This window comes from Amyelois transitella, chromosome 16 (assembly GCF_032362555.1).
Source record: "Amyelois transitella isolate CPQ chromosome 16, ilAmyTran1.1, whole genome shotgun sequence".
Lineage (NCBI taxonomy): Eukaryota > Metazoa > Arthropoda > Insecta > Lepidoptera > Pyralidae > Amyelois > Amyelois transitella.
Window position 1 is genome coordinate 6023933 of NC_083519.1, and position 13363 is coordinate 6037295.

Consider the following 13363-nt stretch of genomic DNA (forward strand, 5'->3'; position numbering starts at 1 on the left):
GTTTAATACGCAATAACTTTGATGAAATTTAGGTGTGAAAGGATTATGTATTATTTTCGTATTACTTACAATAATTCATTCTGCTTATTTTATAAAAAACCTTATACAAATAAGCATTTTAAATTGTGTTAAGTTAAAAAAAGTAAGTAGAATGAATCAAAAAATAAAAGAACACATTCAAACATGTATACTTACATAGGTATATTATCATCAAATTGCAATTTTTTCCGAACATATTTTGGTAGAGGCTGTAACTAATACATGTGTGCTGATCGCCTCGCTCTTTAAACGAAACCCATTAAATTGTACACAAAAATATTTCTCAGAGCATTGAGGTAGGCAGGTAGACGACATAAATACCACATTCATTGTGAGGTGCGTCCCCACATCGCCGCGACATGTGGGCTCCGGCGAGCAAAACGATTCAAAATAAGAATTTAAAAAAAAAACACGGGAACGAGACAAAAACGCATCAACGACGTTTTGTTTCGGCTCGTTTGGCTCGTTACTCCCACAGAGCTATGAATGTACGGCTCTAAGCAACGGCATTCTTGTAACATGGGCAATGCCATGCCGCAAATTACTTGCGATTTCGCTTATTGGCCCTCTACTACTAAGAGTATACTAACTCCACACAAACTACGCAATCTACTGAATTATTTCCCGTCTACAGTAATCGCACATAAAACGTAATTTTATCTTGATTGTTGGTGTTCTGTGTGATCTTCGTATCTCACAGAGGTATGGGTATATTATATTTAATTTATTCATGACTAGCGCAGATCTAGCAATAATATAAGTATCGCAAAAAGAATTAAATTCTCCTTGTACTGTCTTCCTTCTAATGAGGTGAGATGCTTTTACCATACGCTACTGAGGTGATTCTTAAAACTATTAATTTAATTTTTGGATCTATCTCCTCTTTAAATAAAAAAATCTGCGAAAATGCGGGCAATTTAAAAAAGGGCATGAATGGTGTCTGTCTATTTCTATAGACACTTGAAGTCTGCTTGAAGGCTGGCTGGCCCACTCTACCATTTCTGATTAATATCTCTCGGCGAACCGGAATGCAATTTACAATAAAAACTCAAGCGTATATATGCGCTTGGAATGCATTGAATAAACATAAAACGCAGCCTACGCGCCTTACGAGCGTAATACGGGGGCTTTGTGGAGAAAAATGTTTTAAACATTAACTTTTTGTAGAGAAATATGCACACAAACCCACTGCGGCCATTGTAAGCTAATAATAAGGGTTACAATGGATTAATTAACGACTGGGCTGCTTATTTACCATTGTAAGCCGTTTTAATCATCCGCTTTATTGAGTATTTTATTTATTCAAAAGCAAATGTCAATACTTACTTACCTACATAATTTGTATAAAAAGTTGAGTTAAATTCCTCGGAAATGATTTATGCACCCATATTTATGAACGAAACCAGAGTTATTTTCAAGAAAAAACATCATTGTCTATCTCAATAACTTGAAAGGTTGTGACAAAGTCCGTTATAAGATTTTTTGTTTGTTTCTTAAGACTTGACTCTTTTCTCCTTAAATTGCCACAGTATAACTGCTAATATTTTTTCTTCAAACTAACCATAAAAAACCTACTCTTCTTTTTATTAGACGAATGTAGGTAGGTAGTATACTTAGGGATTGAAAGACTCAAACATAGTAAAAGCAGCGCGATCTCAACAAACATTTGCATTCGCTTGACCATTCAGTTTACAGGTTTACACTTTGTAGTGTAAACATCTGGTTACCGGATGCTAGACTAAAATATTAGACTAGATGCGTTTAAAAATAGCTTTAGTTCTTTATTAGATAAAAATCACATACCTACCTACATAGAGTTGCACTCTATGTAGGTACATACATACATACATATGGTCACGTCTATATCCCTTGCGGGGTCACTCTATGTACCTATGTGATATTTTTGGAAAAAAAGTCACAAACCAATTTCGAGAATTGTGCTATGGCATACTACTCGTAATTCAAGAATACTGTCTAATCTATCAGAAAAGTGCGTTTTTCACAATGACCGAACCAGAGATCGAACCTTCCGGGTTCGATCTCTGGTTCGGTCATTGTGAATCAAAGATGTGTGTGTGGCTCAAAGACACACACAAACCATCGCGATAAACAATTGTTGCCTGAGACAAACGCACACTCAGTGATGATTTGCAGTCTGAATCTTATTTCATCACTGTCAATTTTCCTTGTCTGTCTAATCTAAATGAGGATAACTACAATTGTTACATTGTAGGTATTACCTAGTAATGTGGTAATCTTAAGTCTCGTAAACAAGTGACAATGTTAAGTGTAATGAAAGCACAGCCTAATAAAAAAAACCACTAAAACCCCACTATAACCATAAAAAGAGTAACACCTTATATTAGCGCAATGTTAAATGTGGTGTAGGTAAGTATTATGTGTCCCAGTTAAATTGAATACTACTTATTTGGTATCTTAACAAATAAGCGTCCGTTTCTTAGTTATGATAGATATTTTTTCGTGCTCAATGGGCTATATAGTATTTAAATTGTATGTTTAATATTTGCTTTACTTCGCTATCACATTGGGTTTTTGTAATGATAATTGTGAGTTATAAATAAATAAAAAAATACATAAGTAGGTATATAAATACTTAAATCATTCTGAATGTTCGTTCACTTTTGAGAGGAACTCGAAATGCACCCATGACCACGATTTACGCACGTAAGAGTGTATTTTAGAAGAGTTGTTATTTAGGACACGAAGCGATTCCCGCCTGACCCCCGCGGCCTCTGTAAGGAGAACCTAACCCAACCAAAATTGTTTGTTTGTTTGTAATATTTTTATTGCATAGAAATTTACATGGTGACAAGAAAATAGAACATAGTTATAAAATAATCAAATCACTTGCAATGGCGGACTTATCCCATGAAGGGATCTCTTCCAGTCAACCGGCAAACAATAAAGGAACTTAATAGATAATTAAGCAAAAAGAGGCAAGTCACTGTGGTTTAGTAACAATATTAATAATATACTAACAGAAATACAAATACTAGACATTACATTGTATCGTGGTGGTTCTACTAGGTAAAAATGTTAAAATTAGTACCTAAACAATTGCTTGATGCTCTACCGTTCCACGTAGGTTTAGGGTTAAAAATCCGATAAAAGCAATTAAAGTGTGCTTGTAAAAGCAATAGTCTGATTTTTTGCTAGAAGTCGTAGTGACCCAAAAATGGAAGTGTATGTAAACGCCATACATGTAGGTATATATTCTGTGATATACTTAATTTCTCCTTTTTCACAAACTTAAGTACCTTATAGATAGACAGAGCAAGCAGTCTTAAGAAGACTGAAAGGATACGATCAGCTGTACTGCTTTATGATAGAATTGAGATTCAAATAGATAGGATAGGTTGGTAGCACATCGCCTACAAAAGGAAGTTCGTGAGCCTGTCCCTCAGTCGCCTTTTACGACATCCATGGGAAAAAAATGGATTGGTTCTATTTTAAAGTGCCGGCAACAATACTGATTAAACTTGGTTACGGTTATGTGGGCCTACGGCAAGGATTTTTAGAAATTTCAACGCCTAAAAGCTCCGGGTAAAAGCTATACTTAGTCTATTAATATCTAAAGAAAATAAAATGAAACGGATATAAATCTAAGAATGTTAGGGCGGGTAACGTTCACGGTCACACCTACTTGACGGTGCTTATCTCAGTATTTTTAGGTCAGACATCTTGATCTTATTCATGCCTAGTCAATCTACGCCGAGATTCAATAAATAATGTCTATGGCCTAAACTGTAGTTTATTTCGACCCTATGGTTTTATTTTATCCTTCAATTCTTTTCTACTAATCAATTTGATGAGATAAATCAGTACCAATGTACTGATTTATCTCATCAAATCAATGTCACTTACTGTATAAAATATGTTTAAACATAATATTCATACCTACTAATAAACCTTTCTAAGAAACCTACTGTACTGAGCGCTGAGTAATGATTTTCAAATTAAGTTGTGGGAAATTAACATCCACTTATCCCATATCATTAAATTTCTTTGAGATAAGTAAGTTCTTACTTGGAAAAGTATGCAATCCATCGACCAAATTTATCCAAGAAAATATGTGACAGTGGCAGCAAACACCAAACAGCAAGGAGAGCAGCGGTGCGAGGGGTCGGAAGGGTGTATGAGGGGAGCGGGGCGCGATCCCCCCTCCTTTGCGAGCGGCAGTCTAATTGCAGAGTTCAAGCAAGGAGTGCGCGTTTCGTGTAAAAAATTTATAGTGACCCGCGTGTAACTGACCGCGCGGATTCGTGCCTTTACTTTTGTGTTGTTTTGTGTCTTGAGTGGAGTGAGTGTTGTGTTCTGTTCTACATAGTGTTCTTGACAATGTTCACGTGTGTTTGACGTGGGGATGTATCCAAGCGCGGGCGCAATGAACGCCGCCGCCGCCGCTGCTGCCGTGGCGGCCGCCAGGCATCCGGTCAGCGACACTTCCTTGCTTTTGCTTATTATAACCTGACAATCGTTTACGTTATACATGTACAGTAGAATCCTGTTATAACGACGGCCAAGGGACCGGTGACATAACGTCGTACTAACCGGAAGTCGTATTAAAAGAACAGAAAAAAAAATGTTTTTTATTTATCAAATATTACAGATATATGCCTGTTTAGGTGACGAGCAAATAAAAAAACTAATTTTAATCAAAATAGTTATTTATTAATAAAATTTTGCATTTTTGCATTTTGTGCGCGTCACTCGTTACCCGCAAATTCGTACTGCCGTAAAATATGTAAACAGTCAATTTCCAATCAGGGTGTCGCGCGGGGCGATAGCTAAGATAGCTATTCATTTATTTCATTCTTTCTAGGAATTGCATATTTGTAAACACGGCAACGCTCATTGTTGTAACCGGACAATTATGTGTGAAATTCGGTCGTTAAAAGCGGTTGGTCGTTATAAGCGGAGTTGCAATAAACGAATGTCATTTCATTAAAAGTTATACTAGAACCAAACAAATGCCTAAACTTGCGTCGCTAAAAACGGTTGGTTGCTGTATGCGAAGTCGTACTAAACGGACTACACTGTATTTGTTACATTCAATTCATGATATTTTTCGTAGCAAGCGGACCTTGATTCTCAGTGTAATCACTGCTTCAAAATGAACTTCAAACTAAATAAATACTTTAAACAAGAACCCTTCATTTAATTTCTGTACCTAGTTGCCTAAAAATACCACAAGTCTCACCAAGGCACTGACTTAACCTAACCTTTGTGTGGGTGATAATCGGGGTCTACCCCGACAACAGTCATAAAAAGACTGAAAGGCCACGTAGGTGCTTAATGTACAATAAATACTAAAAACTATACTTAATATATAATATAAATATGAATAGATTGCAGCAGATTTCATACATAAGTAGATTATTTACTCTCTCATGACTGAGTCAGAAACAACTGGACCACGTGCGACTTAAAGCTGGCGTGGCTGGGAGAAGCTTGAACCGAATCGGGAAGTGCATTCGAAAGAATTCCAAGTAACTAATCGTATGACTTTGTAGGTTGATAAAATTACTAAGTTACTGAACTAATTCACAATTGAATATTTGCGCTGTTCCTTCAAAAGGAAGGGTGCTGAACCCCTCAGGGCCCCGCTGTCACCCGGCCTTTGACAAACACTCAAATTCATCCAACGAAAAGTATCACCTAATACTTATTTGTAGGCTTTTTTTATATTTTATCTCTGTTTTAAACTCTTATTCGTTGTTGTTAATAACGCCGAAACGAGAAATTAAATCGCATATTGAGAACGAAACTGACCATGTGTCTTTAAAACCGCAATTGGGAATAAAACACGCGAAGAGTCTTACTGCGTGCGAATTGGGTTGGTTTTCGAACGGCCAGCCGTCATGGAAGGCCGCTAACCACAAACCGCAGCGCATCTGTGACTGCATTTTCCGACGGGGGAACTAACCCACAGTTTAAATATCAATTAAAATATACTAGTCTACGTCTAAGGGTTCGTCTGCCTTCAAAAGTCTCTGGTCTTTTTTCAAAGAAATTGAAATCTAATTTGACATGTCAATCATACGGCAGTTAGCAAGTCAAATTTCTCAGGTTTATTTTGATTAGTTTGAAAGGTAAAACAAATAGGCTACGTATGTTAATTAACTACTGTGACACCTAACAACATGTTACTGCGTGGGCCATGGTTCTTCGTATGTACCTAACCTACGCCACATTATTATTTGCTGGTTTAGAGGTAATTGTCAGGGGCTCAATATTCGACTGACTACCGATCGATCTATCATTTAACATAACATAACATAAAATCAAGTTTATATCCCCTGCGGGGTAGACAGAGCCAATACTCATCAAGACTGTAAAGCCACGCTCTGCTGTTTAGCTTAATGATAGAATTGAGACTCAAATTGTGACAGGTTGCTAGCCCATCGCCTAAAAGAGGAATCCCATGTAGGTATAACCATGTCGTTTAAGATATTCCTTCCTAGTTAGACCTAATATGAAATAGGGACTTAAGTACTTATTTGTTGACAGTTCTACTTAACCGCTGTTTTAATAACTTGGGTCACTTTAGTTTTTATGACAAGACAAAGAAAAGCGAGGGGGCGGGGTTGTTAATGTAATATGCCTATTTGTCTGTTTGTCTAAAATCCGTGTCACGTCCTACTCTGTCAATATTTGTCGGATGGTAATACCGCTATGGACAAATGAGTTGGCGGCCATTCATTCTCAATATTTACGATTTCTTCAAATACCGATAGACTTCACTTTGACTAGGTCGTGTTGTGATACACCACTCATTTAAAGATTTACCAATGTTTGTTCACATTAACACATTTACTTTTTCCTTAATATAATAGTGTCACTGCGCGTATTTTTTATCAACGTGAGTTTTCCCAAGGCTGCGGAGCCACAAGCTGAGCCCGTTAAATGTAAATTGACACAAGAAATGTCAACATAATATACATATATTGCTAACGATTATATTTAAGTAACACGTTATCAGCGGAAATGTATCTCGTCAAATGGGATTATCAGGATTGATAAGTGAAGTGCCTTGAGTCAATGTTCACCCAAAATAATTCCTCACATTCGCGAGATAGCGCTATCAGTTAACAAACACGGCATTCCGAGCACGCAAACAGTGCTTCGTCATAATCAAGATGGTATCGAGTGCTTCGCATTGCACATGTAGTGCCACCCATACACCTCGGATCACTTCACTGTCTTTGACTATTTGATATCAGATCTGTCATATCACGTCTATTCTGTGTATTTTTCTCTGAGCTGCAGTTAATGTTTATTTTGGCCCAAAAATACATCTAAGGAATTCTGACCCTAACACAAGTCCTAATTATACCTATGTCATTTAGGTTGACCATATAATACCTAATTCAAATAGATAATAATAATGTAAGAACTTTGCATAAAATACCAAAGTGGTACTTTATGCAATATGCATGTAATCAAAATAAATATTCGGATTGCTATCCATTCGCTTTCGCAACAAGCATAATTAATTTGCATTCTGCATAATCTGATACCATCCGTTGATATTTGTGATGGCTATGAAAGATGCTAATGCGAATAATGTCGCAGCTATAAATTATGTTAGAGCTATTAAGTTCATTATTAAAAAAACATATTTGTCGAATAGGTTTACATAGGTATATAACACGTGAACTTTTGGTTAGAATAAATCTTATTTTCGTTACGAAACCCTAAAAATAATATTTGCAGCAATCCAATACTAAAATAAATTCCATTTAGTTCGTAGAATGGTTGCCCCAAACAGTCGCATACCAACATATTGGGCGGCTCATGGTGTCATGTTTCTGAGAAAATAAAATCAGCTTTCTGATCCCTGCGCTACCATATTAGTTTACTAACATTTTTTTTTTCTTTAACACAAAAGGCAATAAAAAGTCTTCGCCCGCTGGTTGTTGTGAACTCTAAACCGTTAACAATAGAGTGGAAATTAGCTTGGGGCAGTGGAGCGTACAGCCTTTTCGTTACAAAGCCAATCTCGGCGCTCAAATATTTGTCTATGCTTGTTTGGTTTGTAAGTGCGAATGGTGTTTAGATGTTTACAGAGCCGCTGAACTTGTGTGTGCTCTTTGAGGAACGGGCCTCTAATATTACTAATGAATAAACGACATCGATTCGCTTCAATTTTTATAATACACAGGATGGTCTGGCACTTTTCAGGAGAATAGTTCTTTTTTTTACCACAGATTTCTAATTACTAATTACCTATTTTTAAAATATATGTTTATTACCTACCTGTATATAGAATACAGGTTAAGTTAATTAAATTAAAAAAAACATGTTACCAAAACAATGGTAGGACTAGGAATGCTAAATAATTCATTCAGGTTGGGTTCTCGAATTTTATTCAAAAAAAGATCTCTTCCCTAGCACAGGTAGACGTGCGTTGAGAAACTTATTCAATAAATTTGAAATAAGAACTCGCATTTCTTTTTATATCCGTTTAAACGCATTTTGTTTTTGTGACTGGTCGCTGTTGGATGCGGGCCTTTCATCCGGCGCTCTACACAATACTGCCACTCAAAAAATTCTTCATTGTATTTTAATATGACCTTTTCGGCGATAATTTATGGGATTTTTTATGCCAAGGGAAGACGTTTACTCGGTTTATTATTGCCATGGCTTTTTTAGTTAGTGATTGATTTGATGTTGGATGGGAATTTGGCATGACAAACATTAAAAATATATTTAAGATATATAGGTATGATATATAATAATATAAAAATAGTAATGAAAAGAGCTGGTTAAAACAAGATATAAAATAACATTATCATAGTAAGTTTGTTTTGTTATTAATGTTTAACCAAAGAACAGAACATAAAGTTCTGATCGACCTTTTAATACGTAATAGCAGATTTTAAAATCATAATTTATTTAATTCAAATATCCGTTGTGTCATGAAGATGAACAAAGATTGCAATTTATCATAAAGGATAACAGTTAACATAAAATATAAAGATAAAAACACACGAGGTGCAAGTTGTCTTGCTTCACGCAGATCGCATTTTCGATACCGCGCCACACACGCGCGCACTGTCGCTTCGTGAGCGCCGCGGGCTGCTACTGTTTTACCTTTTTGTTTTGTTCTTTTACATTTTCAATTTAAATTAAACCGATTACCCGATTGTCTTATTATCGAGTAAACAAATGATTTATATAAATTATTATTAATCATTACTTCAAAAAATTAATGTTAAGCCTCATAAATATGATAATTACCAACCTTCATAACATTTTTTTACACATGATAACAATTTTTTATTTCATAAGGAACCATTTGTAAATTAAAAATTTGAGTTTAAAAGATTTTTTTCGAATCTAGGTACAGGCATCTTTATTCCAATCAGTTTACTGTTGACTGCTATATTACCTAATACGCTGTCTAGGACCTACCTAGCAGTAAGCACGACAGCCGCGCGGCTGCAAACCGATGGTTACATTCACTAAATTCCGGCCACATTTTTCTCGAGCCCGATTGTCCGCAGCTCCATTTACAACGTCTACACGCCGCGCCAGTTCCTTTTACGCTTTTATTTACGCTCCTTTTATTATTTTTAAAGTCCGTTTGTTCCTCGCGCCGGCTCCGAGCGGCGGTTATTTATTTTTTGCCGTCGGCCTCCCGGCGACCGTGTGTTGTTGTGTCCCTCGCTTTATTTTTATTTTCGTGCTTCTTATTATGAAGTTAGTTTTTTTATTTTATTATTACATGCTCGCGTGTTCGTGTTACTTTATTTTTGTGTTAAGAGGCGAGCGGTTGAATTTTTTTCATTAATCGAGGCTCACACCGAATTATGGTCATTAAAGGATAATTTGTATTATGGTAATTTGGGATGCGTGTAATTTTTGTTTCGTGATAGGAATGTTTTTGTGGTCAGGTTAAGATTGATGAGATGTTCCGTGACCCATTAAACATTGCTAAAAGGATTTTAAGGGTTCATATTATTAAATTCTGTATATTTCCGTCTCACTCACTAAATAACTGCGAAGCATAATTTATCATACATCTGCATGTATACATATAGTCATGTCTATATGTCTTGCCGGATAGACAAAGCAATCAGCCTTAAAATGGCTGAAAAGGCCACGTTCAACAGCGTGGCTTAATGGTGAAATTGAGATTCAAATAGTGACAGGTTGCTAGCGCATCGCCTACAAAAAGATCCATGGGATCATCCATGGGAAAGTAATAAATGGTCCTATTGTAAAGTGCCGGGAATCACAGGTATAATCATGTGTATATCCCTTACGAGGTAGATAGAGCCAACAGTCTTGAAAATACTGATAGGCTTCGTTCAGCTCTTACTAATTACTTACTTAAACTCTTACTGTAACTTATTCTAAAGTGAAACAAAATCAGATAAATTAAAAACAAAGTCCTATGAAAGTATAATGTTGATTGATATATATATAACGTAACAAAACAAAATTTTTAACAGAATCATTTGTTCACAGGGTCCACCACAGCCCGGCCAACCTATTAAATTTACAGTCGGCGAATCCTGTGATAGGATAAAAGAAGAATTTAACTTCCTACAAGCACAATATCATAAGTAAGTATACTTTACATCACGTTATAATCAACTGCCTCAGTACAGTACCTACTGTATGCTTACTTCAATCAAACAGTTCGGTCTGGCTTCTATGTTGTAAATTCATTACGCTAATTTTGAGGATAAGATATTGTAATAACAAAAGACAATATAACAAACCCATGAACTATTATGACAGAAGTTTATGACCACTTTTGTTAAATCTACACGTTGCAATATAAATTCAAAATAAGTACCTAATACATGTGGGTAAACATTCGTAATAGTTTTCCAAAGGTTCTCTAAAGGATTAACTAAACGCAAAGAATCCATTATACAAAAGCAGCTCTGAAGGGAGATCATTCGGGATCACCGCTGTCGCCGGGCATCAGCGGATCAAACCTTACCTGTCCCTTTGAGCCCTTACAATCTCGCCCTTTGTGACCCCCTTTTGTTATCTTAAAAAATAAAAGGTACATCCCTGTTTACTTTTCGTATATTTACGCGCTCATATTCCACTCGATTACGATTTACAATGACTGGTCTTATGAATGTTATATAGTCTTAGAAATGTTAATGCTATTAAATGTGAAGTATCGCGAAAACAAATAATAATTCTGTGGTGAATACACATTTATTTCCAATTAGAATGCATTATCAAAAATAGACTATCTCGTTAATAAATTACCTACCAGTTTAATTATTAACTTTCAAAAACTACGTTAATTGAAATTAATTAATGTAATGAAATGCGAAATGTCTACAGTTGCCATATACCCAATAACCTGAGTATCAACTTTAACGATGTACAAGTCTAGGTACCTAGACACTAGCCCCTTTTATCGTCGTCATATACATATAACAACAAAATTGCATATTGTAAGCACGTAACTTTACCTATAACATAATCGAGAAATAAAGCGAAGCGATAAAAAATTCAACCGTAAAGTCCATAAACATCAGGTTATTACGCTATAACATTTGTTTTAACAAGCCTTTTAAGAATTTTATCTTATTAAATAATATAATGCTCATAAATTGTAATATATTCGAGTTGGAAGTTTGTGCGTTAATGAATTAGTCAATTATGACAACGAATGTCATTTGATCTGTCATTATTTTAAATTTTCTATGAGTCGTAAGTGTATTTTCTAAAAAAGTAAAGAATTGATTAAGTGAGCCTAGTTTATACACAGTTAAAATATGACACTTCAGTGATTGCCTATTGCCTATGATTCATAAGTACCTACCTTAAAAAATAATCAATTGCGAGTAATTGTGGGTTACCATACCAGCAATCATTAAATAACAATTTATCTAACCGCTCGCTGTAAATAGCTAAAACATGAAAACACCAAACTCGTTAATGCATGTGGTATATTAACATGTTTTCTTTTTGTTGCAGTTTAAAATTAGAATGTGAAAAATTGGCTAGTGAAAAAATTGAAATACAAAGGCATTATGTTATGGTGAGTAAATTTTTAGTTTATTTGTACACACAATTGTACGGACTGATACTGACATTAATTTATCAGATGGAATGAACGGAGGGGCGACTAATTTAACGGATGGATAGAGATATTATCAAATGTAACATTCGTTCTGGCGTGTAAAATCAATAGAATATGTTCTTTGTCCAATGCCCGCATGACAACTATTATTTTTCTGTTTGATTAGGTCAGGCCATTTGGTGCACCCTCCCATCAACATTTCGTGCTGCGATAACAAACTTAATTTTCGAACAAAAAAGTAGTTAGTATTAGATGGGAAAAATATTATATTGTTATCAGCCTCTATTGCATTTGTTTGTAAGTTGGATTATTTAGCTATAAATTACTCGTTCTATAGTTATAAATGTTAGCAAGAGACATCACGTGTTCTCGAAAACGATGTAAGTAGAAAAACTCGCACGCCAATGTCATCGAAAAGTATGACGTATTTTGGCATGCATTAACCCCTCAAATGTTCTTTCGTTCAGATATATGAATCACGATTAAGTGTAGCCAAATCGCTCGCAATTTATTTTAATACGCTTGAGAGGTAATTTTCTCTGGGAATTTTTATGTGTCGGAAACACTTCTGGCGAGTTTCCAGAATGCCCCGTTGCGGATGTTTGGTCACTCGCCTCCTATATTGTGAGGAAGCCAATCTGTGCCAAAGGCATTCCGTGTCACAGTTGGATTGTAACGTTTTCACACATGCCGTAATCGATTTTGCTAATGCGTGTCTTTTATGTTTCAGTACTATGAAATGTCATATGGCCTCAATGTGGAAATGCACAAACAGGTATGTATTTTTAAATTAACTTTTGTATATTTAAAAATATGTTTTCGGTAAAGATTTATTAATAAAAATAATATTACAGTAGTCTACCCTTCTCGTCCACATGACTAGTGCAGCTATTAACCAAGCGATTATTTAAATAATTATTAATTAGTTGTTGACTGACTGTTGGCTCTGTCTACCCCGCAAGGGATATAGACGTGATTATATGTATGTATGTATTAATTAGTAAGGCAGTCTTATGTCATTCCTTATTGACTATTTATTTATCAACGTAAAAATTAATCAGCTTCCCGTTTCACAAAACGCAAACAAGTTTACAGACCAGTAGCGATATGTTAGAGTGACGTCATTTTGGAGTGAGGGCTGATGATTTTATTTTATTAGGGCGGAAAACGATAAAACACTGACTATTCTAGCAAAAAATAGTTTTATTGCGCCATGACGGTTCGTCTCGGGTGGCTCTT

General features: G+C 35.5%; 1 protein-coding gene across 2 annotated transcripts in view; it reads left to right on the forward strand.

The window, feature by feature from the left end:
• Window positions 1–4244: 4244 nt before the first annotated feature.
• LOC106129687 (protein groucho) overlaps window positions 4245–13363 on the forward strand; it is a 64360-nt gene continuing 55241 nt past the window's right edge. The window contains exons 1-4 of one of the 2 annotated variants that reach the window (XM_013328326.2): window positions 4245–4492; window positions 10537–10634; window positions 12019–12082; window positions 12855–12899. In XM_013328326.2, coding sequence (XP_013183780.1) covers window positions 4424–4492; window positions 10537–10634; window positions 12019–12082; window positions 12855–12899 — 276 coding nt within the window. In that variant the 5' untranslated portion in view covers window positions 4245–4423. Of the gene's footprint in view, window positions 4493–9885; window positions 9905–10536; window positions 10635–12018; window positions 12083–12854; window positions 12900–13363 lie in introns of those variants that run through there. The other variant, XM_060948411.1, reaches the window with a different exon arrangement.